This window comes from Micropterus salmoides, unplaced genomic scaffold, assembly GCF_014851395.1.
Source record: "Micropterus salmoides isolate LMB-PRFRI ecotype aquatic unplaced genomic scaffold, ASM1485139v1 Ms_hic_scaffold_19, whole genome shotgun sequence".
NCBI classification, from domain to species: Eukaryota; Metazoa; Chordata; class Actinopteri; order Centrarchiformes; family Centrarchidae; genus Micropterus; species Micropterus salmoides.
Window position 1 is genome coordinate 9,796,250 of NW_024041039.1, and position 27,635 is coordinate 9,823,884.

The 27,635-nt window shown below is 41.4% G+C and overlaps 1 protein-coding gene across 1 annotated transcript in view; it reads right to left on the bottom strand.

Annotated features, from left to right (window-relative positions):
• syne1b (spectrin repeat containing, nuclear envelope 1b) overlaps nt 1-27,635 on the bottom strand; it is an 83,330-nt gene that overhangs the window by 2,444 nt on the left and 53,251 nt on the right. Inside the window, 59 exon segments of the mRNA XM_038729144.1 lie at nt 460-518; nt 1,426-1,518; nt 1,806-2,018; nt 2,630-2,758; nt 2,896-3,096; nt 3,304-3,515; nt 3,696-3,822; nt 4,036-4,163; nt 4,938-5,006; nt 5,923-6,250; nt 6,393-6,584; nt 7,292-7,429; nt 7,674-7,856; nt 7,997-8,147; nt 8,282-8,469; nt 8,850-8,963; nt 8,965-9,013; nt 9,162-9,328; nt 9,656-9,814; nt 10,626-10,781; nt 11,067-11,192; nt 11,481-11,675; nt 12,745-12,979; nt 13,165-13,259; nt 13,347-13,494; nt 13,808-13,962; nt 14,066-14,212; nt 14,344-14,526; nt 14,682-14,886; nt 15,117-15,250; nt 15,415-15,585; nt 15,742-15,897; nt 16,009-16,164; nt 16,267-16,443; nt 16,626-16,775; nt 16,961-17,143; nt 17,565-17,697; nt 17,902-18,098; nt 18,486-18,617; nt 19,126-19,299; nt 19,439-19,639; nt 20,163-20,282; nt 20,363-20,464; nt 20,758-20,967; nt 21,277-21,435; nt 21,554-21,682; nt 21,809-21,962; nt 22,051-22,151; nt 22,353-22,484; nt 22,817-23,008; nt 23,958-24,134; nt 24,274-24,468; nt 24,970-25,131; nt 25,233-25,346; nt 25,722-25,862; nt 26,171-26,347; nt 26,741-26,884; nt 27,155-27,337; nt 27,461-27,583. Of these exon segments, the coding sequence (XP_038585072.1) occupies nt 460-518; nt 1,426-1,518; nt 1,806-2,018; nt 2,630-2,758; nt 2,896-3,096; nt 3,304-3,515; nt 3,696-3,822; nt 4,036-4,163; nt 4,938-5,006; nt 5,923-6,250; nt 6,393-6,584; nt 7,292-7,429; nt 7,674-7,856; nt 7,997-8,147; nt 8,282-8,469; nt 8,850-8,963; nt 8,965-9,013; nt 9,162-9,328; nt 9,656-9,814; nt 10,626-10,781; nt 11,067-11,192; nt 11,481-11,675; nt 12,745-12,979; nt 13,165-13,259; nt 13,347-13,494; nt 13,808-13,962; nt 14,066-14,212; nt 14,344-14,526; nt 14,682-14,886; nt 15,117-15,250; nt 15,415-15,585; nt 15,742-15,897; nt 16,009-16,164; nt 16,267-16,443; nt 16,626-16,775; nt 16,961-17,143; nt 17,565-17,697; nt 17,902-18,098; nt 18,486-18,617; nt 19,126-19,299; nt 19,439-19,639; nt 20,163-20,282; nt 20,363-20,464; nt 20,758-20,967; nt 21,277-21,435; nt 21,554-21,682; nt 21,809-21,962; nt 22,051-22,151; nt 22,353-22,484; nt 22,817-23,008; nt 23,958-24,134; nt 24,274-24,468; nt 24,970-25,131; nt 25,233-25,346; nt 25,722-25,862; nt 26,171-26,347; nt 26,741-26,884; nt 27,155-27,337; nt 27,461-27,583 (9,224 nt within the window).

Genomic DNA, 27,635 nt, shown 5'->3' on the forward strand with positions numbered 1-27,635 from the left:
GTTCATTGCAGACATTTACTGGCTCGGCAACTCGAGAAAAAGGGTGTGTGTGTGTGCTCAGGAACAGCGAGGGAGTGTTAGATATAGCGAAATATTTGTGTTATATGTCAGAAATGCCCTCTGGTTAGCAAAATTAAGCAGTCAAGGACATTGGCGGAGAAGAGGCCTTGCACCATTCCTTGTGAAACAGTTTTATCAAGGATGTGTAGGTTGCATTTCACCTCATCACCTAGCCTACACACACAGTGTCTAGACGTACAGAAGATGATGGAATTCAGTATCATGAAATGCTAATCTGGCAGTATTCAAAGCTTAAATTGAGATATTTTTAATTCTTTAAAACACTGCTGTTGTTTGAGACTTGAGGAGGATCAGAAAGCATGAATCAGCCTCCTAGTGCATCATGGGCTGATGAGTTCCATTATCTTCTGGGTGTGCTAGAAACCAACAGAAAGGTACCTGTGGTGCGGACTGCTCACAGACGTTCCAGGCTGTGACAGACTACATTTGCCCCGTTGCTGTTTGCAATGAACAGGGGGGGGGGGGTAAAAGAAAGAAAGTATGTTTCAGTCCAGGCAAAACAAGACAAAGCTACCGATGAAAAGAAATCCCAAAATGAAAGAAGTGCAGCAACAAAATCATGTGTGAAGGTGATAGATTTTGTAATTCGAACAAGGAATCTGGCTTTTCAAAGTGCGCGGCTACTTTGAAGCGCTTCAGCTTGGGAGTGCAACAAATTCATTGCAAATAGGAAGCTACAAATTATGCAATGTGATGCATGAATTTTGCATTTAGTAACATATGTAATATAAGCAGTGGCATGCTTATTTGGAATATTTAGATAAAGAATAAATCAATACTGAGGCTTTCTCATTCTTGTAGCTTACAATAGAAAACAAATATGATGTCATGCTTTCTCTATCAAAAACCCCCAGTTTCTACGTGTCTAAATTTAGCAGTTTGATGATCACCAGTATTACTAAGAATAACACTACAGGAATCAAATCAAAACCACAGTGAGAAGAAATCAGAGGAAAGTGTAGTAGGAGAAACGAGTTGTAGGACAGAAGTTTTTTAGTGTGAAAATACTGTGAGAAAACAAAACTAGCAACTAGGGCTGAACTCAAAAAGTCGTTCAAGAAAAAGGAAGGAGGAAGGAGGAAGTTAGAAAGAAAGGAATCCCCAGTTTTCTGGCAGGGTTTGCTGTGGGAATAGACCACATGCAAAAAGAGTAAAAGAGGGAGGGAGTGTAAAGAAAGTTATGGAGGTGTAGAAAGGTGTGAGGAGAGATCTTGGGATGACAGGGGTCAACATGGCCATAAACGGGGCATTTGGGGCACAAGTTCCTGTATGCATTGTCTCAGAGGGGTAAGCAAACACCTGGCTTCTCATAACGCAGCATGTATTGGTAGGTGTATACGTTACCGATCGTCGCCGACTTGGTGTACTCCTTCCTGATACAGGACTGAGGGAACCGGACGTGTCCAGCTCATCAGCAGACGACCAAGATGACAGATCCTGACAAAGGAAATGTTTAGACAAAAAGAGAGAAAATAAGAGAGAGACAGTGAGAAATACATTAAAAATCAGACAGTGGTGGGCAAATAGCGCCTGTGGGCCAAACCTGTCCCTTTAAAAAAAATAACTGGGCCCCTGGTGAAAGCTGATAGTATGTAAACGTAAAATATACAATAAATATGAAAGGCTGTTTGTAAAATCTCTAAAACTAAAAACTGCATCCACAAAGTTAAGTATCACAGTTGTACATGTGACACTGCACAGGTATATAGTAAGTGAAGATATACCTGTTGACTGCTTGTGATGTCCAGAGTCTTGGCCAGCTCTCTGAGGTCTCGGGTTACTTCCTTTAGCAGCAGTTTGAGGCGATTTCCAATAACATGAACCTTCTCCTTGGCCTCCATGCAGTCGCTGCCCTGAGAGTTGACCAGCAACTGGAGGGACATGTCTTGAAGAGAGGCGACTTTGAGCTGTGAGTCCAGCAGCTCCTGGCGGATTTGCTGTGGAGATTGTGAATTTCAGACATGAATTCTAAAAACAGTAGGAGAATTTGAGTCCATTTAATCAGGATGTATATGTTTTGCCTGGGCTCACAGTTAGTTTCCAAAACCATGACCATTCAAAGTTAAATTAGACAAAATATACTGTTTTTTTTCATGATTCAATAAACGATTTGAAAAAAGTAACCTCTATTATGTAATTTTCATTTTACAGTTTTGAATGCAATACTTGTAATAACAATTTAAGGATATAGTTTATATATTTTTTTATTTTAAGACATTATCGATTATTGTTTAATAGAGGGTAACAGGAAAGACAAAATACTGTAGGTCTAGGATGAGAAGTCAAAGGTTTTTATGTGGGAGTTAAAATATAAACTCCCACATAAAATATATAATAAAAATTGCAGTACAGTCCCTCATTGTTACTATTAAGCAAACCCCCTAGTACAATGGACTGCCATATGGCTACAACAATTTGAACGTGTATTGATTACAAAAGATAGTGTTAGTGTTCATAAATATAATGTTGTTCCACTGTAACCTCCTGAGCTGTCTTTATATATTTATGTAGATAATATGTTTGCACCATATAGATTATAGTTCTTTACCGTAAGTGTTTTATGATGCTCATGGAGAGTGTCACTGTCTTGGATGGGGTCAATGGGAACCACCTCATTCCTCCTGCGGTCGATGTTTTCCAACCAGAGCAGCAGACCATGACTCATCTCATGGAAGTCCTATTAGTCAGATATGGAGCAGGCAAGTAGAGATTCAACTATATGCGTAATTACCGCTCTAGGAAACAATCTCACATTAACATTCAGAACAACTGCCCATTAAGCCCCCTGATCTAAAGGTGATGACTGTCACCTACTTGACACTGCATGAGAGCTTCCTGTAACGAAGACCTCCACTCCTCCAGTGAGCTGCCCAGTTTGTCCCAGTGGTTGTTCATGTCTTTCAGTTTGGCCTGTAGCTGTCGGGACTCCTCTGTGTCTGACTGCACAAATTCAGTACTGCACAGGTTGATGGACAGCACAATAGCCTTGCGCTTGTCATAAGCCTTCTGCAGCTCCTGTAGACAAACATTTACATTTTACAGTAAATGAAGGCAGTCGTCCATGCTGAGGCTGTGAAGTTGGTTTGCCAATCAATTTGAGCTTTTTTTGTACATTTTTTTTTAAACCATATGAAAAAGAAATAACTATGATATAAAAAAAAAACAACAAATAAAAGAGACAAATTCAATACAAAGTTAATATCAATAGGAAAACAATAATACCTTGAGCTTTTTGATGCGTTGCTCAATCGTCTGGATGTCTGTGCTAAGGTCCAGCCTTCGCTGCTGCTCCAGCTCTTCCTCCGTCTCTCCCAGCCAAGTCCAAACATTGTTCAGGTCAGAGTTCAGCTGCTGCCACTGTTGCTGGTTCTGCTTTGTGCGCATCTCTTTGCTGAGGTCCTGAGCCTGCAGGAGCTCCCAGCGCTCAATCACTCCTAGATTGCAGGGTGTAAGAGAAAAAAGATACACTATGTAAATTGAATTTACCAGAGTTGTATCCTACTGGATAAAAGCCCCGCAACATTTACACACTTATACATATATATATGTATAAATTGAAATGTATGGTAATGTAGAATACATGCGTGCAGGACAAGGTTGTGGTGCAGTATTACCTGATGTCTGGGACTCTGAGCTACTGGGATCTGCCAGTCCAGATACAGAGTCTTCCTCCTCCTTCAGCTCAACGCCCATCCTCTTCACTGTGTCAATACTGCCACGACACTCACCCAGCAGCCGCATCTACAGAATGGATGTATGTCAGGTTATAACGATAACAAAGACTTTTATACTGGATAATTAAGTAAGTGCTACTCTAAAAGTGAAATCGTTGGAAGGTGGTAAGCTAAAAAATTTGACTGGTTGGTTGTTAAATTACACATAAATAGACAAAACAGAATTCATTATGACTTTATGTACAGTTTAGTGCAAATTTTTTTATGGAGTAACACATACATATCCCATGTATGAGGCATCCAGTTCTGTGCTTGTGGGTGTGCGACTGCGGCTGCTGTCCGTTTGTTGCAGGTGGAAACGGCTGGCATCAAGAGGGTGCATATGTGAGTCCATAGAGGCAACCTCGCCTGTAGACACAACATCACCTGGTCATCTTTGCAGATCAAATATTCAATCATAATTGTTACTGGTAAATATGTTTTACAACCCAAGAAGAGATATGGCCCCGTTCAGACACAGAAATACAAGATGTGGAGAGCAAAAAATGTGAAGGAAGTAGCCAGGAATGCAAATTGGTTTCCCGACCGCTAGTCACTCATTGTGCCCATCACAGTTTGATAATTGGTTATTGCTGCATTTGCTGCATTAGATGTTGCATGCTTCATTTGAAATACAAAAGTTCAGACTTTAAAAGCATTTCTCTTGCGCGATATGTCTCTGTATGAACGGAGCCTATGAAATCTTTAAACAATCTTTAGCCCTTCAGCAAGAAGTTCAGAGCTCAGACTTGTTCATTGTGACAATAAAAACAACATGCTTTTCTGAAACACAAAATGGATATCAAAATAATCCAAATGGGTTAGCTACAGAGCACACTGCAAACAAAATTAAGAAAGCCAGTTAGAAAGGAGGGTTAGGCTGAATTCCATTTCAGTTCTGCTGAATTAGAGAACAAAGCAGAACCAGTGAATTGTAGAAATCAAAATGGAATTGACCCTATCCCTCAGTGTTAGAAAGTGTTGCCATTGGTTATAGTGTGTGCCTAAAGTGTGTATAAGAGAGGAAAACAACACAAATCAAGTCAAAGCCAGTGAATAGGCTATAAGTGTGGTTTCACTCAGAGTGCAGCTGTTTTTCTGGCCCCGAACACTTGTGGCATGCTGGGGTCTGCTGTTGCCTACCAGTGGAGGACCTCAGTGTTTGTTCTGTAAGTTTAACATAGGCCTCAGGGCTCTCTGGGATCACTACATCTGGAAGAAACATTATACAGTACATACATTCAGCGGTGAGCATTACACTGTTTTACCTTGTTTGATGCGGTAGATGGAGCCACACAGATATATATCAGTCACAGGAAAATACACTGTACTGACAATATGGTGTTTGACAAACCTTACCAATCTAGTGTCTAAAATAAACCATGTCAAGTACTAGCAAATACTCCTTGGTCCATGGTTGAAACTATTGCTCAAACCCAAACTGTGAAACATTTGATGCTACATGTGATTTTCTAAGATTATCTTTTTGTAACAGTTATAATTACCTAATCATGCCAACATTCAGTCCCTGTAGGTAAACTCTCATGGAGAGAGCAGATGTCAGAGTCAGCAATTGAACTGTACCTTACTGTTTGGCATTTAGTGTCTTGTAAACCTTAAGTAAACTTCAGCTGGATTAATGTCAGGGGGGTTGCAAGATGATGTATTGGACAGTAAAGAAGAAAAATATTATCCTGCTTGACATATTTGTATACATTTTTTCTTGTGAAATAATGGATCGTTTTACCGCTTCAAGCCTCGATTTATTCAATTATTCTCAATTAAATTATTATATATAACAATATATATATATATATATATATATAACAATAATTCAAGTGAAACAACTTGAGTAGTTTAGGGAAAGTTTTGGTGGAACTGCTCACAACTCAAAGACTTATGCAACATGTGGCAAGGGGTGGCGACTAGACACTAGCTTCAGGGGTCGCAACCCAAAAAGGATGGGAAGCACTGGATTGATTGCTCCCCCTTCTTACAACATTCTTTGTTTCCTACATCTCAAAAATAGCCACCATACCTCCGACACAGTTGTTTTAAATCAAAGTTTCCTTAAAAGTAAAAATTATCAATTTAACTAGCAGAATGGTGTGTGTGTTTGGGAACTAACCTGACAAAGCTGAGGCAGGCCTCTGGAGGAAGTCTCCCTCCTCACTCTGCTGCTCTCTCAGGGCCCTGCTGGCGCTCTCCAGCCCGCGGCTCAGGTCGTAGTCGTGGTCCCACTCCAGGGGAATGGAGTCTACGCTGGCTGGGGTATCCCTGCCTGAGCGTTCAGTCCGAAGCTGGGCCGCCAGGGAGGCTGAGCGGCCGGAAGAGGGCAGAGGTGACAGGAAGCCATCCCCCAAACGCTCGTTCCATGGTATGCTGGACAAATCTCCAGGCTCGTCCAGGTCCAGCTCACGGTCCGAGAATGACACTTCGGTATCATCATCTGCAAGCTGAAAAAAAAGTTCATGACATATACACTTTGTGCTGATTTGACTGAAGATGACCCCTGTTTGGTGCCTGGAGTCGAGCCACAATAGATTGTAAAATCATAGATTCATTAAAAAATGGTATACTCTCAGTTTCAGGTCTTACAGGAAGCCGAATGAGCTTTTTGTAGTAGCGCTCCACTCGACCAAACACTTCCTGACAGTAGCGCTGCAGCTCTTCTAGCTCCTCCTCGATGACAGCAGCATCAAGAGGCTCGCTCTTCTCTATCAGCGACTCTCCGTGGTGGAAGATGTGCTCGATCTTGGCTGTAGTGAGGGAGATCTCCTGTTGGAATGACTGTGGGACCGGAGGAGGAAGCGCAGAGATAAACAAGTCCTCATTAGTTCTGTTTTTCATGCTGAACACAAGGTTAATTTACACTCCCAATTTCAAAATCCACGACATTTTCCAGATGCTAATTTGCTGATTTGATGTGATAATTAAAATGTTCACAATGACTTGTTTGATAGTTCTCTTGCTATATTAACTATACAATCAGTCAGTCTAGCTGCTTATCACAATGAAAAATATCAGAATATACAAGATGACAGAGATCTAAAACCTTTAGAAAATGTGTAAATAGATAAAGTACATAAAGTGTTTACAAAGTTTTCTTTAACATATCAAGACCTAGGAATGTATTTAGGCTTTCTGCATCATAGTAAGAATTCTTGAAAAGAGACGTTATTTTAGGGGTTCCTTGTCAGCAGCTGGTTTACCTCCAGCTGCTGACATTTGTTGCATGTCATGCCCCTCTCTCCCCCAGTTTCCTGTCTGCATCCTCACCCATACTCTATCCAATAAAGAAAAACATCTTTATACGAGTGAACTTTTATTTTGCTTAATTACTCAGTCTGCTATAGAATTAAAAAAAATTATATTAAGTGTGCAAGACAACCTCAAGTGCCAAATGTCTTGCCGTTAATACAAGTTCAGAAATCATTCAGTATGTTTTGCAAATACTTTTCAGACCTTGTGGGTCTGAAACATTGTGAAAAACCTACCCGGAGTTGTTTGATCTTGGCCTGAATGTCACACTCAGAAAAGTGTTCGATGTTCGTCAGCTGCAGGTCCATCTCTGTCAGCCACACCAAGATGGCGTCTCTGGCTGTCTCAAACTCCTCTCTCTGACTAATAAAGTGCTGTATATTTGAAACACAGTCGCTGCTGTTAGAATTCTCTACTTGTACATTGTGCAAGTATTAGGTATGTAGTATATATTAAGCTTAATATAGCTTTCTCTATGGCTTCATTAGTTATTAACATAGAGTCAAACAGGCAGAACACACAGATGCTACCATCTTAAATAAAAGTGAGAAGAAAATCTCAGAAATGCATGTAAAGATTGAAATTTGTCAAAAGTAATGACTGTAATAATGTTTGTACCTTAAGCCTACGAAGGATTGATGCCACCCTCTTCTGCAGGTTGTCCCATCGCTGATTAGCATCCTGAGCCATCTCCCTCAGACGACAGGAAGAGTCAGTGCGGTTTTCTCTGGCCAAGCGGCGATATTGCTTGTTAATCAACTCTAGCTGGGTTAGGCTTTCATGGACGTGCCTCTGGAAGGCCTATGGAAACAAAGAATTGTATTAATATGGGAATAATCAAAAGAACCATCTTTCTGAGTCAAGAAAAAACTATGTCTTGTACTCTGTGTCCTGTCTCAGTTTAAGTTTTTAACAGTTTACACAAAAAACTTTTGTAATACCTCAAATTTCTTAAGTTCCTCTTTGGCTACAGTGTACAGTACATCAGAGGAGTTGGGCAGTGCAGCAGTCTTTTCCGAAGTGGCCAGCCACTCCTCAAATCGTGCAAAGTCATCTAGAAATTTCTGCCATAAACGCCACGTCTCCTCAATCCTGACAGAGGGAAAAATTTGTGAAATATAGTTGTAGTAGAAAATGTAATATAACAAAAATGACAACAACAACAACAACAACTACATGTTATACTATGCACTCTTTTTCTTTTCATCCAACATTTGTCATCTTACTTGAGTCTCCTCTCCATAGACAAGGCACAGATGCTCCTCCAGCGGCGATCAAGGCTACGAGTTGCCTGCTGGATGGAGTCACACTCTGTATCGGTGGCGCAGGCGTCACAGTCATGCAGAAGCACCTCACACAGATTCAGTACAGATGCCACTCCCGTACTGTGCTTCTCTATGTCACGCTGTAGCTCCTGAGTGGTGAGAAAAGATAAACAGAGAGTGAGTATGTACGTACGTACGAATTATCCCTCCATAGATTAATACAATCAGACAGTACTGACTAAAAGCTAATTTGCCATTAGAGGACCAAAACTATATAATTCATTCACAAAAGAGTTCTTGATTTAGATTTCCAGTTCAAGTTTTTAGAAACTACAGGTCTGCATGTCCCTGTTTAAATTATTACAGCTCTTTCACATATATCAATACCTTTTGCGACCATTTTGGGTTAACAACATAAATTAAACTGCTCAGTGGTAGTTTGAGATTGCAGGTTAAAATTGAATTGATACATTAATATAATAAAATCTAGAATGTTTTATCTAACGCACTGTACTGTACATTACGTTACCTGCTGCAGATCGAGCTTCCTCTGAATCTCCTGGAAGTCACAAGAATCGTAGGAGATGGGTTTGGACAACTCGGCCTCGATATGGGCCAGCCAGGAGCGAAGGCTACTCATATTCCTTATCCAGCTGCTGCACAGCCACCAGAGTTTCTCTCAGCTTCTTCACTCTATTAACATAATTCATTAAACTCTATCAGTACAATATAATGCAAGATAGTCTAACCAAGGATGGAAAGCAAATTTATTTTGTGTCATATTCTGCATGTGCTTGAACAAATTACAGGACTATTTAAATACACAGGTGTGTCTTTTCACCTGGCTCCGATGAGATCCAGGAGGTGCTGCCAGCGGTCGCTGACTTTGTTGAGTTTTTGTTCGATTTCAGCTGCTTTGCTCTTGTGACTGGCTCTGGCCAGGCGCTCTCCCAGATGGTGCAGCTGCAGCTTGTTTTCCTCAGCGACAGTGATCTCCTCCTGGTAGTCCTGACACACAATGCAACGCAACCAGCGTGTAAAGGATTTAACAAGTTTGAATGCTGTACTTAAAAGCAACTGCGTGTGATTGAGAGTCAGTGATTTAACTGAGGCAATGAGGATGAATGACAGGTACATCACTGAGTGTAGTGCACCCAAATGTTTAAAGAAGGCATAAATAATGAGAAAATGCAGATGTCAACATGGTGATAAGTAGCTTGGTTGGCACTAGCTGCATATTTAAAAACAACTAACTGTACTGAAGCCAAATTTTGCACAATAACTAAAAGTCAGATATGTCTGAGTTGCCTGTGTCCACCACATCTTTCTGTTTACCTTGCGAAGCTTCTCGATCATCTCCTCAATGCTGATGTCTCCATTTTGGGAAACCTTGCTCTCCATGTTGGTGAGCCACTCGCAGAGCTCCTTGTACTTTTCGTTGAATACAGTCCACTCATTTAGCTTCTCACTCACCTGCTGCCTGCGCAGTGACAGCTACAGAGGAACAGCAATATATATTCATTTTAGTGCATTGCTGTGCAAAATGCATAATCAATGCATGTTAAACAAAGGTGCATTCATGTCAAAAAGTCTCACAAGGAAACAGAGATCAGAGAGATCACTGCACCATGACTGATTAATTTGCATCAAGCAGTGAGCGTGTGCTTCTGTGTGTTTCCTGTGTGCATGTTTTATCGACTCTACACAGGATGCAACTGTGAAAAAAACTGACCTTGAGGTTTCACTTTGTACACGGAAGCAACTGTTGCAGACAGGAAAATTCCTTTTTTTTTTTTTTTGTAGTGAAATGTCAGTTTAAGATACATTTAAGTCATCTGAGGAACAGGGCAAACTGTATTCAGAGCTTGCAGCTTATTTCCAAATGTGCAAGTGAATGTCAGAAAAAAAACAAAGAGGAAAGGCTTTTGTTGTAATAGATATTTTATCCTTTTCTTATACTATAAATTGAAAGTCTCTGTGTGAACTTCCATAAGATTAAGTTGCATTTCTAAAACTCACTAGCAATATAAATATTGCCTTTCATCCACATGTCTGACAAGTATAAGTCTTGTGATTTTGTTTGTCACCAGCACCACCATTTGGTATCTCAAGGAACTGCAGAGACAAGACCAGTGTATCAGACAGCCGGAGTGTTACATGGTTAATGCTGTGTGGTGCAGGGCATGACAATGACGTAATTGTCCATTTTTTTATTTGAATAAAGCCACCAGTAGCTAATCAGATACACAGTATACAGTATATTCAGAAAGTCAGCTATGCACAGGTCCTGTGGAGTGCACTATACCTGGTGGCAGATTTCGTCCCATTGTCGATGCAGCAGCTCTATTCGCTCCTGCAGTACAGACAGGTCGTCAGCACTGATGTAACAAGACAACGACTCTCGCAGCACATTCAGATGGGCCAGATCCCCAGTCCAGCCATCAAATGTATTCTCCAAGTCCTGTTATGTTGAAACAAAAGTAATATTATTAATTATAATTATTTATTAATTTGTAAATATTCCAGACTTTTATCAACACCTTATGATCTGAATGACAATGTTAGTTAAATGTATTTTACAGTCAGATAAGTTATTAAAAAACTCTACACTGATTCTACACTTTTTAGTTCAAGATCCCCAAAGCGATGTTGAATTTCAGCCTTTTGTTATTGGTATGTAAAGTTTCCTTTGTGTAAAAGTACCTCTTTTGGAAATTACTGAAAAATGCATGGAGATGGCTGTTACCTTGCAACGCATCTGCTCAGCTTGCAGATCCTCGTGGTGATCAGGAAGGGGCTGAGAGAGCTGCCGTTTGAAGGCTCGAAGTTTTTCCAGTGATCCACCAATACCTCTCTCACACCTTTCCCAGTCCTATACATGACACAAAAAATGGTTGCAACTGCATCAATACTATATAACTTATTCATTTAGTAACATTTAATAACTTATTTATAAGTTATTTCTCCGTTAATTTGAACTATATGTTTAGCATTCCCCATTTGAACCTCAAGTAAAAGGTTGTGCCTCTTGATAGTTGTTCTGAAAACAAAAAAAAGCATACCAACATGCACCTAAAATGCAAAAACATTTCTAATATCCTTTTAATGTCTCCTGAAGTTCCCTGTACTCCACAACCAGCTGGCAATTTGTCTTGTTTACCTTCAACAAGGTGGCATATTCTTTCTTCTGTTCATCCAGGCAGATGCTGGCATGTTTCCATCGCTCCTGGATCTCAGTTAGCTCGGTCTGCAGGGCCACCTCTGCCCGGCTATCAGCTGACAGGAGCAGTTGCCTGCCAGCCTCCACTGTCAAGATGTAGCTGCCCTGCTGACGCTGCAGCACCTTTTCCTTCAGCTGGAACGTAAAACACTCAGATAAAATAATTCTTAATTATCAACACACAGACCCATTAATCTCCTGCCCAACCAACATATGTAAATGTACAGTTATTTATTTTGGAGGATCAGATACATGGGGTTTATCACATCAAGAACAATGAGACCATATTCATTTTTAAGCCCCCTTTTTCATTGATCAAGAATTTGATCTTTTTGCCAGGAGGCACTGTGTCGCGGTGGTAGCCCGGTTGTTGGTGAGTGTCCGGGTTACTCCTTTCCCTCACATTCTGGTTTCTCCTGTGCCCTCTCTCTCTCTGTGTGTGTGCTCTCTCCCTCCCTGCTCCGGAGCCCGGCTGGCTACACCTGCACCTCGTTAACCTCCATCCCCAGCCGCCGCACCTGCCAACCATCAGCCTCATCACAACCAGTATATCTACCCCGGCTTTCCACTCCATCCTCGCTCGATTGTCGCAGCTCCTGACCTGGTGTCGCCACTTCGTTCTGGCTCTTTCTAAAATTCCCTCTTGCTTCACGTCCCCATTGCCTACTAACCCTGTCTCTCTGTTTCCCCCTGCCAGGTTCACTCACCTCTGCCTCCCAGCTCGGCCAGCCGGGCTCGCTCACCTGCCTCCTCCTCTCGCCGCCTCCACGACACCCTCCGGCTTCTCTTCTCACACCCCGCCTGGACCCCAGTCTCCGCGCCCTCTCCTATCCGTCTGCCAGCCTCCCTCAAGCCTCCAGGCTAAGTGCCCTCCGTTCCTCCAGCTTCTCGGTTCCCCGTGTCCTCGTCAGCCTCTCCCCCTCCTTCCACGCGCCCTCGCCTCGAACCCCCTTCTCCTCAATAAACCTCTTTTTCTAACCCTCAGTGTTGCGTTTGGGTCCGTTCTGTCTCCCACCGTTACACACTGCTTAATAATTTTTTAGTCACCCTGACAAAGATCCACTGGGACTAAAACATTAATCAATTTGAGGAATATATTCCTGTTACTGAGAGATTAATGGGTGGACTAACTGTATAAATTTGTTTCCAGCACCCATCTAGATAAATCAGAGATGTGTACTTTGTAAGCTTTGACACCATGTACCTGGATAGCGTCCAGCATGGAGCGGGCTTGTTGAAGAGGCACTGTAGACCCTGCCTGAAGGGCTTCTGCAGGGTGGGAGACCTCCACCAGCCATTTGCGCAGCTTCTCCACCATTTCTCTGTAGCGTTGCCACTGGCGGATCAAACCGTCAATGATGCCCCGCCTCTGTTGAGCACGCCGCACTACGCCTTGCCACTGGTTACTCAGGAGAGCCAACTTCAGGTTGAACTCATCTCTGCAGGAGGGGGAAGTAATATTAAGGAAAGGAAGACTTGTTACAGATTCTTTTGTGGTACACAAAGAGCAATGGATTTACTATGTCTAGCAATCTTCTACTCATGGTAAAATTGTATAAGCTATTAAATGGTGGGTGAAGTAATGACTAGCAGATTAGAAACACAGTGATTTTGGGATCTTTACCTGTCATCTACTTGACCCTGTTCTAGCATCCTCTGTCCATCACTGATAATAGAGTGGAGGATCTGCTGCCGACTGAACATCTCGGCCTGGAATAACTGGAAGACAGCATATTGATGATTAATGAATCCATACATTTAAATAATAAGAAGTTTCAGTGTTTTTTACTTCAAAGGGACTATAACCTCATGAGCTTTTTGCTGCTCCATCAAACTCTGGTAGTTTCCAGAAATCTCCACTGCCAGATTCTCTTCCGTTTGGACCAAGAACTCCATCCATGTTTCACATTTCTCCAGGAAGGTCTGCTGCTGCAGCAGGAATGACTGGAGTTTACTGCAAGGAAGCAAACAGCAAAAAAGCGAATAAAATATGACGTTTTGATGTCCACCCATTCCATCATTTCAGTCACATTAGCTTTTACTGTACTTCTGTAGTGTTCTTAAATTATTTGTGCTTCATTCATTCACAGTTTTTCAATTAATTTAACCTAAAATCTAGTTTTAACTTCTGTAGATTGTCTTGAAACGGTACTGAACGTTTATTTAAACATTTATTTTCAGAAATGGATGTAGAGCATTTTAACCACCTTTGGGAAAGGCTTGCACATTTTTTTCTTTGCCTTTTACCATATTTTTATGTGTCATACCTGAATCTCTCTGTAGTTTGTGCTGAGGCTGTTGACCAGCTCCTGTTGAGGTTCTGCATGCGCTTAATCTCTGAATCGTTAAGAGGGAGCCGGTAACCGAGTTCATTAAGACGTTCCAGTTCAGGAGCCATACTACTGAATTTAAGCATGAGCCTCTGTAGGAGGACAGGAGAGAAATTTTAATTTCTCAATGTCTGGACAATCAGTAAAACTGATTCTTTCAAATAAGGGACAAAAGGAAAACAAACAAAAAAAAACCTTGAGCTCCTCCATACGGTCTTGGATGACTGTCAGGTCCGTGGAGCTGTTGGGATCTTGTACCTTTAGAGCCTCCTCAGCTTCAACTACCCAGCACCCCAGTGAATCCAGCTGATCATTAAAGGTTTCATAGTCTTGAACTCCAGTCTGAGAAATGTAAGCAACCCATATATGTAAAATTCATGATTCTGACTGGGTGACTGATTACAGTATGGCAATAGATAACTAGTCAAAAGTATTTCTCATAATATTTAATAATAATTTAATATTTTTTCTACCTGCAGTGTGGTGAGCTGTCTAGTAAGCGCCTGTTCCACAGCAGCCAGCCGTTGGGTGAGAGAGAGACGATCTGACTGAATGGCAGATGCTGATGATGTGTCCACCTGCTGTTTCAACTGATCTCCTAGTTCTTGGAGAACCTGCATGGAGGCCTGCACTGGAGCTTGGGACCGAAGCGCCTCCTGAGACAAAACACCCACAAAATTATCAGTACAGTGACTAAAAAAACAACAAAATCCTACTTGAAAAAAAAGCATCTATTGGGAGGCACACTGATGTGCAAAAGTTGTTGAGATGTAAAATCAGACATCAGTAACTAAGCTGTGGCCTCACTCACGCTGCATTCTTGGATCCAGTTGGACACTTCCTCATCCGCGATGTCCTTGCTGCAGGCGAGCTTGAGGAGCTGGTCTGCCCTTTCCTCCTGCAGCTGGATGCTGCTGCAGCTTTTCTCATAAAGCTCCTTGTAGCGCTGCCATAGCTGAAGCAGGGCTTTGCTGCTTCTCAGACGCTCAGCAATCTCTTCTAGTAAGCCAGTCCATCTAAGTGCAAATGTGACATGGTTCAATATAAAGGATGATGTTAATAATCCATCCATCCATCCATCCATCCATCCATGGTCAGCCGCTTCTCCTGCGTACACGGTCGCGGAGGGGCTGGAGCTAATCCCAGCTGACACTGGTACACCCTGGACAGGTCGCCAGTCCATCGCAGGGCCACACATAGACATACAACCACTTAGTGAAAATTATACTTGAAAAAATATTATCACCTTGCATTGACATCCTTAAGGGTGTTGTTGAGAGAATCTGACACTGAAGGGTGACACTCCCTCAGCAGTTGGTGGGTCACAGCACCAAACTTCCTCAGACTGCTTTCCTGTCTTTCCAGTTCCTCTTGCAAATCCTTCACATGTGATACAGTGCTTAACTCACCAGCAAAAATAAACAGTGTATAAAACGAATTTTAACATTACCCTAATAAAAAATATAAATGTCAACTTCATCACAATCAATGACTACAGGCCAGCTGAAAGGTATATCATAAAACGCCTCTTCATCCTAACATACCTGCAGACTTTGCACCTGCAGCTGAACAGCCTCAAGGGAGCCGGTGAGGAGGCGGAAGCGTGATACAGAGTACCTGCCCTCCATCAGGTAGCCATTGATCTCTTCTGAAGCCCGCTTGTACAGACTCCACTGATCCAACACTGACGTCAGGCTGATTTTTAGTTGCCCTATCTATTAAAGGTACAATAAAAAACACACAGTGGCTTTCAGAAAATTGTGAGGACCAGGCCAGAAGAGAACAGGAAATAGCAGAGTAGAGCAGAATAGATGGGTGTAACCTAAGTACCACATTAAAAATATGGGTGGAAAAAGAACAGGGGATCTTACCAAGTGGTCCAGGTTAGCCCAGGTGTGATTTACACCCTGGAGCGTCTCCATGACGATAGCACAGGCCTCATCAGTCTTGTTCTGGACAAGGGCACAGCCCTGTTCTTCCACCCTCTCTAGCTCTTTCTCTTTTTCCTTCACCAACTCTTCCATTTCCTAAAAGTTCATAGTTTTCACATGTCACTGACACAAAGGAGTGATAATAAGAGAAAGTAGGTGTATAACATGTTTTCATAAATCAGTGTGAGCACAATAAAAGAAGTCTACCTGGCAGTCTTTGAGAGCATTCTGCACAGATGTCAAATCCTCTATCCGGTGTTTCCTCTTTAATCTTTCTTCTTGAGTTCCCATCCAGGACTTCAGGGCCTGAACGCTGCTCTCATACTCCAACCACATTTCCAAAAGGCTCTCCAGGAACTGGATCTGCAAGCATTTTATAAAAATTATACTGAACACTGATTTTGCACTACTAAGTGACTAGGGCTGTTATTCTTTCATTAGCAGTATCAGTGCATATGGTCGTACCCTCTCATTAATGCGGCCTTGTAGGATCTGCCAGCGCCGGTTCATGGCTCCCAGACGCTCAGCAAAGTCTGTCTTGTCACTGCGCTTACTCTCCACATCCTGACCACTGATCTGCAGCACTGACTGGTTGACAAAGTCCACAGTCAGCTGCTTGCAGCTTAAATCTACTCTGAAGCCCTGAATTGGAGGAAAAAGCAGTAGATTCACAATTAAAATGGAAGGCACAGATTATTGAAATGCATGAAATACTAAAAACATATGTAGCTGTCACATATTGTCTTTCTATCACAAATTCACACCAGACACCTTATAAACAAAGTTCCACAAATCTAAAAAGTCTGTATAATGAAGTCCACTACCTTGTATTTTTGCAAGTAGTCCTGAATCACATTTGATCCCACCGCACTCTTGAGGTGTTCTTCATTCTCCTCAATGACATTCTCCATCAGTGATATCCAGTTAAACAGCTCAGAAATGGCGTGACGGGTGGCCAACTTCTCCATTTGGATCTGCAAAAAAATGCAACCCAGTGGACCAGCATATTAAACATCCAGGAAGAAAAAAGCGCACATGCTGGCAGTCTGAGGTCAGCATTGTGTGAAAACGTCTGTATACGAGTGAAGCAGCAGAAAGGGGTAATCCTATTTGCCCTGGAGCAGCTAAGCCTGTTCAGTCTGACTGCATGTGACGATACCTGATGCAGCTTCTCCTGGACCACTGGGATGCGTGTGAGCAGCTCAGTCCACTGAGTGTCAATGCGTGCCAGGTCTGACCGCAGCACCACCGTGTCCACTTTCTTTAGACGCAGCAGCTGGTTGCCCTCAGTAACCACTGAGTTCTTCAAGCTGGACTTACCTTCAACTTCCTTTGAAAACTCCTGAGCAAGACAATGACAGGAATCATCAGTTGGTTTTCAATCAAAGGGGTACTTTTTCATGATGCTAGATATGGAGCTTTTTGCAGATGATACAGAAACACAATTATTACTACTACATCCATAACAAATTCTATTACTAATACTATTACAATTATAGGAAATACAATTTGCACTAATAATTATACATTTTTACGGTAAAGTGATGCTCTTATACAACAGGCATATGCTATAAAAATGTGAATATAGTGCATAGTATATTATGTAACTGTATGTATATACTTATAGTTGCTCATTTGTTGGCAGCTCTAATAGTTCAATACATGTCTGTATGTCTACTAGTTGTAGCAGTGTTGCTAGTGAAGAGCCTGAATCTCTGGATCAAAACAGGTAAATAATGTACAGTAAAAATCTGTGGCCTCACAAGGAAAGCAGAGAGATGGTCTCTGACAGTTTCCAGGTCCTGTGGGACTAACACTGCCTGCGTATTCCAAAACTCCAGACGCTCCAGAGCAGACTGCAGCCACTGGCTAAGCTCTGCACACTCCCTTTGATACCTGGAGGAAAACCACAATTCAGATATAGAACAAAGTCACACAATGATGAGTTCAGAAATGTACATTCTATCTGCTTAATACTTTTGTTGCTATTTTGTAAAACTGAAACTTTTAAGAAACCATATTAAAGACCCTTCTTAAAGATAATGTGTTTTAGTGTCCCAGTTGGATTTCACTTGTGTTTGATTCTGATGTGTTTCTAACCTGGTCCAGTGTTTCAAGACAGCCTCCAGGCGCTGTAGTTCCTTGTTGACCTTGCTGGTGTTGTTGAGCCAGTGTTCTCCCAGCAGTGCCAGTTGATTCTCCAGTGCAGGACAGCACACTGACAGCAAGAGATGTTTGCCCTCATCCAGTACCTGGTATAGCTTGTGCTGGTACTCTGTCAGTCTTCCCTTTAGACCCTTTACAGAGAACAGAAGAGAAGCAGATTGGCAGATTGTATTGTAGCTGCTACAACTACAGTCATGTTGCTGTTGAGGAAGGTACTTAAATCTCAACTGACATAAACATAAAGTGGTTCAGAGTCTAGCAGAGAAAGTGGTAATGGGCAGATGCAGCAGAAATTAAGTAAAAGTAAAGCAGCACAGAGGGTAAAAAAAATGCATATCGTGTCTGTTGGCCTCTTGAATTTCCTTCATTCCTCTTCAGCCACAATCAAATCTTGCCAGAATACTTTCCTACTTTTTTGACAGTACTGCATAAAAACAAGGAGGCTATTTAGGATTATTACTATATCCTATCCTGTATTATTATTATTATATCCTAATCTGCATTGATGTCTTTTGTACCTGATACAGTGAGATTCTGTCCATGAGCCTTTCTTCAGTCTCCTCCACCAGGCCAACAGTAGGAATGCTTCCTTCAACTGCCTCCAACTGGCGGTTCAGACTCTGGTAATCTTGCACCAAGCGGCACCAAGTCTTAAAAAAAGAATAAACAACATTTGAAATTGATAAAGCTGACAAGCAAACCTCAGATAAAGATCACTATAAATTATAATAAGTTACACAACTATTTAACCAACACATTTGTCAATATTCATTTCACTTTTTTCCTTGAATAGAGGCTTTCCCCACTTTATGTGCAGTGAAAAAGTTGTAAAGTAGAGCAAAAAGACACTAATTTATTTTTTGTCGTTATTTGTGTATTTCTTATACAATATATGAACACTTAGCAGCTGTTGTGCTCTCCTATCATTTCAATACACTGTATGTAAGCTAAGCCTATTTAGCTTTAGCAACTTGAGACTTATTTCCAAATTCATAAACATCTATTCCTTTCGAGTGAGAAAGATATATTAACAACACAGTTAAATCATTTTAAAAATAAGCATTTCAAATAATGACATTTTCAGATTTCCTATGACTATCAGTATGCTTTCAAAGCACAAAACAAAACACAGAACACAAATACTGTTTCCTCTCTGACCTCCAGGATACACTCGAGCTCAACTCCTTTACTGTGTGCCTCTTTGAGGACGCTCTGAGCTTCAGCCAGCGTCTCCTCCAAGGCCTGACTCTCTTTGGGAAGCATCAGACCACTGATTTTTCTGAAGTAAGTTTCTGTTAGAATCATATGGGACTCCAGACCCTGGAAGAACTCCTAGAAAACACAATCGGATACACACCATTAAGGAGTTTTTTTTCTCAGTAGGTTGTCTCTAGCGCTACTAGCTTTGTGTTGAATATTTTAAATATTCCTTAAACCTTTCCATCTTAACAGAGCTCCAAATTGACCAAACCTTATGTTTGTCCAAATGATTCTGGACTTCCTCCACAGAGCTGGCAATGATCCTCTGATCAGCAGCCATCTTGTCTTTAGCTGTGTCCACCAGATCAGTCAGGTCCTGCAGAGCACGTTCATACTGCTCCTTCAGGGCCATGTTCTGGTTCAGCCCACTGCGCCGGGAACCCACTGTCATCATCAGCTCCTCATAGGAATCCTGAAAACACACAAAAAGAATATTGTGTATTCAAATAATTTCGCTGAAATGATTCCATCAGTTCCATGTTATATTTTGTTTGTTATTTTATTTTTTGTTTTTTGTAGTATTTGCCGAAAAGGTACTGGCATATTTTCAAGCTCCTCTACCTATTGTATTGTGCCTATGTAATGTAGTAATAAAACAATAATGTAACCCTATGTGTTGAAGCATGACAATTTCCTAATGGTACACTCAGATAATTTTGGGACATAAACCTTGACCTGGTATCGTAAAGTGTGTTCTTAAGATTGAGGTTTTCCCAAGTCTACTCAACCTCCCCCCCAAAAAAAAACAATCATGTCATGTCTTCTACATTTATAAAAGGTTTATAACTTTTATCTACTTTTACTTGTATTAATGATATTGATACATGACAAGGCTATTTAAGTTTTTAATAAGCACAACCTAAACTGAGAAGCTTTTACTAAATGGTTTTCAGACTGAGCAACTTTAAATGAGAGCTGTCAGTCATATACATTACCTGGAGCTTTAGTAGTTTGTTTGTTGATATCTGATCGGCCTGTAGTGCTGTTCCTCTGGTTTTGAGCTCCGTAATCCTCTGTTCAAAGTCTTTCAGGCTCTCCTCTGCACTGGCAATAACCTAAAAAAAGGACATTTACAATCATTTTTGTTCTCTGTAAGCTTTGATGGCATTAATGTCTATACCAAAGCTTGCATTACCTCAAGTTGTTTTGAGGCTGGCCTATCCATGGCTCCAGCTAAGGCCTGTAGGATCTGGCATTTTGTCTCAATTAAAGCAGTTTGGAGAAGTTGCAACTCAGTCTGTATCAGAAAAAAGACAATTTATAAAACATATATATTAAGATATGTGGGCTTATGATAGATATAATACTGTACATTTACGGCTATACAGAAATGGTCATGTTTTGTCTGTACTGTAATTAAGTTCAATAAAAACAAACATTGTTTAACATAATAGAAAGTAACATTTCCTAATCAGTTATTACCTCAGTAAATCTGAATATATTAGCCAATGTTTTTGGTTTTACAGAGGACATGCATCAAGAAAAAACAAATGCCCTAGAAATGGAACAAATGCAAAATATCAAGCAAACCTGGTAGGCTGTGAGTTCATGTGCTCTGGTCCTCATATGGTCACAGCGTTGCCCCAGAGCACAAGCCAGCGCTCCTAATCTCTCTTTCAAGCAGTCAAGATTGTCCTCTAGCAGCGCTCGGTCCTCTTGTCTCAACCCTGAAGACCCAGTTAGCAGAGCCTGGCTGAGCTTCACGTCCTCTGTGACATGTCTCACATCGTTCTCTAAGGTCTGTAGGAAAGTTCAGAACAGTTTGGAAAGATTTAAAATGACAAGCTTACGTCCATAGTGTAGATAAACTGCAGTTTTGAACAGTCAGTTTTAAATCCCAAGGAGAAACACAAATATATATTTTTATATTTACTATAAACAATCATAAATCCTAACTTTTAAACTTTGCCTACATACTGTATCAGTAACCAACTTCTTGTATAGATCTAATATTTTCAACTGAACATAATAATTCCTAGGTCATGGGTACTACCAGACTCATATGATTTGGTTAAATCTTCTGCAATAATTAAATAGGCTTGAATGTACCTCCTGCTTTTGTAGCTGGGTCTCTGCGTTTTCAGCCAGCAGCACTGAGCCAGAGAAGACATTGTTCTCCACACCGTCCAGCCAGGAAGAGGTGGATGACACAGCTGCATAGAGCTGCTGTTCCATCTGTGGCACCTGTGTCTCACCACCACCACCGGGCTATGTACACACAAGAGTGTTGCAAATTTCCTTTGACATGTATTACAGACAACTACATCATTTAATGGTGCAATGTCATGGATTAAAATGTGCGATAATGTTAAAGAAGTTGTCAAACCTGAGCGGTCATGTCCTCTACTGTTTGTCTGAAGCCATCATACAGAGTCTTCAGTGAGGATTTGTCAGCCTGTGTTTCTCCTTTAAACAGTGATCCAGTTGTAGTCACACGAGAAGCTCTGGAATATAGCTGGGGAAAAAAAGACAGTCAAATACGTGCCTGGCTTTAACATTTGATAACAACAAGAATAATGTCAATACACTTTAATTGTAGTACTATTTTATGCTAACAATAACAATACAACAGGGTTTGTACCGGCTGTTTGTGGTCCTGCTCCAGGGTTTTCTGCAGGAGCTGCAATTTAGTTTTGAGCTCTAGTCTCAGGCTCTCCCATCTTTGCCTCATCTGCTCTCGAGCATCGTGAGATTCCCTCTCAACCAAAGCTGCTGGTGAAAATGGCTCTGTTGTACTGCACAGTGACAGAAACAGGAATTAATTAATGTTCCATTTAAAATCTGCCACATTAGATCTGTATGGTTTAATAGTATGTAAAATACCTGGCACTGCTGGGCGAGGACTGCTGGATGAGGATCTCCTCTCCTCTGCTAGCAACTGACTGGAGCAACTTTTTCTGTTCTGCGAGCTGCTCCTCTAGTTCCTAAAAAGCAAACATGTTAGTTATATAGTTAGATTGGACTTTGTATGATGTAATTAATTAATTGCATTGCTTCTGAATAACTGAGGTGGTGGCATTTAATGAAGATGGTATTTAACAATATTATATAACAAATCACAGTTTTAGTATCAGTGACCTGGCACTGCTAGTACTGAAACAAGAAAAAAGTAGGTGAAAAAGCACCCTCTGTCTCTGCAGACTGTCCTCCTGTTGTTGGGAACGTGTGGTCCGGGCCTGGGCTAGCCAGTCCTGCACACTGGAACTCTGGGAGAGGCTGGAGTCTGATTCACTGTCCTCCTGCTCCTGCAGAGAGCCCTACAGGACAAGAAAATATATAATAAAACATTTAGGAAACACACATCAACAAGGAACCACGGCCATCAAATGCAAGTGTGGCAAATTTGTCAGGGGGTGTAAAGAAATGCAAAAGAAAAGAGGAGACTACTACAAATGAACTACACACTTAGTTCAGCCTAATTTATTATCATACTGTAATGAATAGGGTGCTGCAATTCAAGTATAAAAATTATCTCTATGGTGCAGTTATAAAGAAAACATTACATGTGATGTTGGAAATGTTTTTATTTACATTGTGAGGAAGGTAACCACAGTGGGGACTGAACCCAATATCACATGGAATTGTGTACCTGGATGATAATCTGCTTGTCTTGTAGCATCCTCTGCAGCTCCAACAGGCCACCCTTCAATGAGCGTAACTTCCTGGCCAATTGCTCAGCTTCCTCTCTGGACTCTGTCCGGCCTTCCAGCAGCAGGTTCTCACTGTGCATGGAGAGCTCAGACAGCGCCAGCACCTTCTCTTCAATCTCCAGCAGCATGTTCTGCAGAAGCATGAGGAGAGAAGCCAGCTCAAACATGGTGTCTCACCACCAACAGCAACAGACCCTACAGACAACCAGGGGGCCGGTCTGGATGAAGCCCCTACACCAGCACCTTTCCCCAACCACCGGACAGGGAGAGGTCTCTCTCTGTTTTCATCCTTGCCCCACCTCTCCGGCCTCGCCTCCTGTGCAACATATTACCACTAATCCTTCATGCTCCATGCTCTGAAGCACACATGCTCAAATTCAAAAGCAATTCTCCTGTGCAGAACACCATTCTATGTCCAGACCAGTTAAAAATGCCCATCAGTGAATGCTGTTCCACTGTTTGAAGAAACATTTGTTTTCTAACAGCAATGCCACTGCCCTGTGATCGATAGCTTCAGTGGGTTTTTCTAATGCAAAGAGTAACACTCCCTCCCGCCTTCTCTAGGATTCCCCTACTTGAATATTCTAGCAGCTTTGTCACCAACACCAATCCCAGCAGCGGGATCTGTTAATCGTCTGAAAGCCAAAACCCCTGACTACTCCACCCTATGCTGCTAACAGGCCCGTCACACAGAGACATCTGCATAATCTTCTTAAGACTAGTGCTACGGTCGCTTAGGAGCCCAGCCATCTGAATGCCCCTCTAACCCTGCTAATGCTCTTGTTTACCCACTGAGGTTCCCGCCCCTGTGGGATGATCCACATGTGATAAGGGCAACAAAATATTGAAGTATAAGATGGATGTAAATAATCTACTGGCAAATTTGCATTAGTGTGCTGACCAGAGACAACACCTGAACACCTAGAAAACAGTACTCCAGTACACGTCTGCTATTCCTGACACATGAAATATAAATTATTAAGTAGGATATTCCTAAAATTTATTGATATTCTTAAGTAATAATTCCAATGAACATGTTTGCAGCCATTGCTCTGCATGAACAGCAGGTGGAGCTCTTACCTGACATTCAGTGAGCTGATCCTCCATATCTGTCTCCTCTGGAGGTTCAAGTTCAAGAATGGAGGTTACAGCACTGCGCTTCCTGGTCAACCACTGATCCAGTTCATCTGCCTGGGTGTGATAGAGCTCTATGGCCTGTTCCTGACGTTGACCCTCCAGACGGTCACTAACGCGCTCCTGGTGCACAGCACATCACATCACATTTTACTTATCAAATGAATTAATTTACAAATATATTAATAAAATCATTTATCAATAAAGCAACTATTATCTACTATTAGTAGTAATGAACTTTCACAGTCTTTACAAAATCTACCTCCAATAGCTGCTGTTTCCCAGAGGCCTTCATGTGGATGGTGGCCATCCTCTCAGCTAACACAGCGAGGGAGGAGTGCATGGCTAGCTGGTCAGCCATGTCTGCGTCCACAGCATCTGAGGCCAGATCTTCTGTGAAGCTTGTCTGCAGCCTGTTTATTTCCTCCTGCGCACTCTGAATCTCTTCTATCAGACCCTGGAGAGGACAACATTGCTATAGGTGTTGCATACTGCATATTTTGTGACTCTATTTTCATTTCTATGTTGGTCAACGGGAAGTATAATCTTTTTTTTTTATGTAGATACTGTGATTGTACGCTATACAATAAATATCACAAATTCCAAATTTGAATATTACTGAAAGAGCAGTAATTCTCTATTCAATTCAAATTAAATTAGTTTGCTTAAGCTAGTGGAACAGTGATGTAATGTTAAGACAAATAATGTTTTAATGTAAACTGTGACATTACAAATACAAAACAAGGTGACAAGAGTGGCCCAAAAGTTTCCCACAGACCTGCAACATTATCAAAACATTATTTTCTATATTTGACATAGTTCGACAAGTACTGTGCACTTTGCATTACCGTGAGTTCTTACATTATTTTACATTATTTTAGAAGTATGACAACTCCCAGTGCGATAGCTCTCTCTCCATCAAACTATTGAAGACATTTATTGTACTGTAATGACTCACCTCATGTGCCTTAATGTGACTATCTGGGCTTTTATCTGCCTCCACAGGCTCACTTAATTTGGCCTCCAGAGCCTCCATTTTAGAAGAGATTGACTGGAGTGAACCTTGGTAATGCTGTTGCTTTTCCAGAGCTTCATACAGAGACCTCTGCTTCTCGCTGATCTGTTAGAAGACCAATTGGACAATATAAAAGTGCTAAGCCTGAAAACATGATAACAATCACTGAGAATCAATAAACCACCAAGCTTGTATTATTCACATACCACATTCTTCAATGTCTCCCATGAGCGCTGCAAGTCATCTAAGTTTGCCACAGACTCAAATGTTGGGTCATATAATTCTTGGATTGGAGCTCTTGTGAGTGTTCCTCTTCCCATCTAAAAAACATTAAAACAGCACCATCAGCAGTTCAGACAAAATAGTTATGAAACGGATAAAAACAGATGTTCAATATTTCAATAAAGCCCCAAATGTATTGTTAGTCATGATGAAATTGCGGGTGCAAGCTGAGAATAGATATGGATTATTACCGCCCTTGGTTTGTTTTTGCCTTCTTCATTTATTAACTGCATATATTAATTAAGAATGTTTTGTTTAGACAGTTAACACAGGAAAGATTACAGCAAAATTAGAGGACGATTATTTAAAAAGAAAATTCATGTGCCAGATAGAAACCAAGTATGTGCAATTTTGCTGAAAAACCAGAATGATCGGGGAAAAAAGCTATCAAGAGGAACAGAGAGGGTAGATACCTTGGTTATAGTGGCTTCAGTGTGAGAGATGGGAGAAGGAGAGCGACACACAGGAGGAGAAGAGACCTCACTGTTAGTGCCCTCCTCCCCAGACTCCTCAGTTACAGGAGACAGGAGGGTGTGACAGCGACCAGCAGTCATCTGACACGCCATGCAAGAAAACATTAACAGAAGAGCAGGCATGCAAGGTGGATTGGGAAAGATTAATCATATGTAATGTGTTTTTTAGACAAAAGTGGCACAGTGCACCTTACATAAACAATTATGGTATAATAAAAGCATGATAAAATGATGAATTAGTACAATTAAAGGAATAAAACTCTTAAGAACTCGTTAAGCTAAAGCCAGAAATAGCAGAATGAGTCAAGAGGTTTATAGGCAATGCCATCACCAACAATGCAAACTTTGTCAGCATTACTATGTTATGTGGTATATTATGTTCTCCTTACCATGACGGCTTGTGCTGAAGATTTCTTGGACTTCTCTTCATCAATGTCCTGCAGCCCCTCTACATCACTCACCGTCAGCAGCATGGTGGCATGCTTGGCCTTCACTGCCAGCATTTTACATTTTGAGTTTAGTGAGGCGATCTGCTCTTGGTAACCTTTGATCTTCTGGGCCAGTTCCTATTCAAAAATACAAAATTTGTAACTTATTATGCAGTTCTGAGGAAAGATTAACTATTACACTGTAGTACAGAGAAAGTCATAAGTAATGAGGATTGCATTGAATTAGTTGAATAAATACAGATTTTGCAGTGCAGTGGATCTGCATTTAGTACTGCTGCCCCTTGACAAAAGGGACCTCTATTTGATGCCAAACATTTCTGTGTTCAATTCACATGTTAAGTTCTTGTTTGTGTGGGTTTCCTCCAATTTGTAAACACATGCAAGCATGTCACAACTTATTTGTTATGTCTGAATTACACTGATAACCTGTACAGGATCCCTTCCCTCCAATTCATTCCTTCCCTGTACAGGAAATGTGGGTTAATTGGTGAGTGAATTAATGTATTGTACTTCATGGTGAAGGATCTGGGCCTGCAGCTCCTGGATGTTGTTTGTGGGGATCGGTCGGTCTTGAATGACACGGTGTGCTTCCTCTATCAGCCCCTGTAGGTCTCTCACTTCTTGCTCATATTGCTCGTACTGCACCACTGCCTCCTATATAAAAAATGTAATTGCTTTGTTAACGTTAAATGAACAATTTAAACCTCCAAAATGTTTTTTTTTCTTTTGGTGTCACAAGAATTTCACCAGAAACATTGCTTATGGCCTCAAAATACATATAAAGCATGTTCACTTAGCAGCATTGTGACTCAAGCTGCTAACCATGGCCTTCTACTGACACCAGACATTGCATATTGTGTCAGAATGCAGGATTGACAACAATACGATGTTACTGTGCTGCAGAAATTGTGCCCCCTACTGTACCTGTAGGATGTTGCACTGCTGAATCGCCACGTGCTGCAACTGACTGGCTTCTTGCTGCAGACGCAGCGCTGTGCGACAGATGGCAAGGTTGGGCATCACCTCTTCTGGGACCTGCAGAGCACTCTGGCACAGCTGCACTGCCTGCACCTGCTGTTTGAAGCTCTCCATATCTGCCAAGAGACGCTGCAAAAACAAGGAAAATTTACATTGTGTGAAACCATTAACAAGCTGCAATGTTCAAAGTAATTGTGCTTTATTACAAATTACTGGCCATATCAGGTAATTATTTTAATGTGATGTGGTTACCTGTCTTTGAGACAGCTGTTCTTTGAGGCTCTGGTGTGCCAACTCTGGTGAGGTCAGTGTGGCTTGGACCTGCTCCAGAGCTACATGTAGGGCTTTAACTTCATGCTCCAGGGCTTCCATACTCTGAGGGCATATCATACATGAGTCAGTTATACAGAATATTTATCACAAAGAA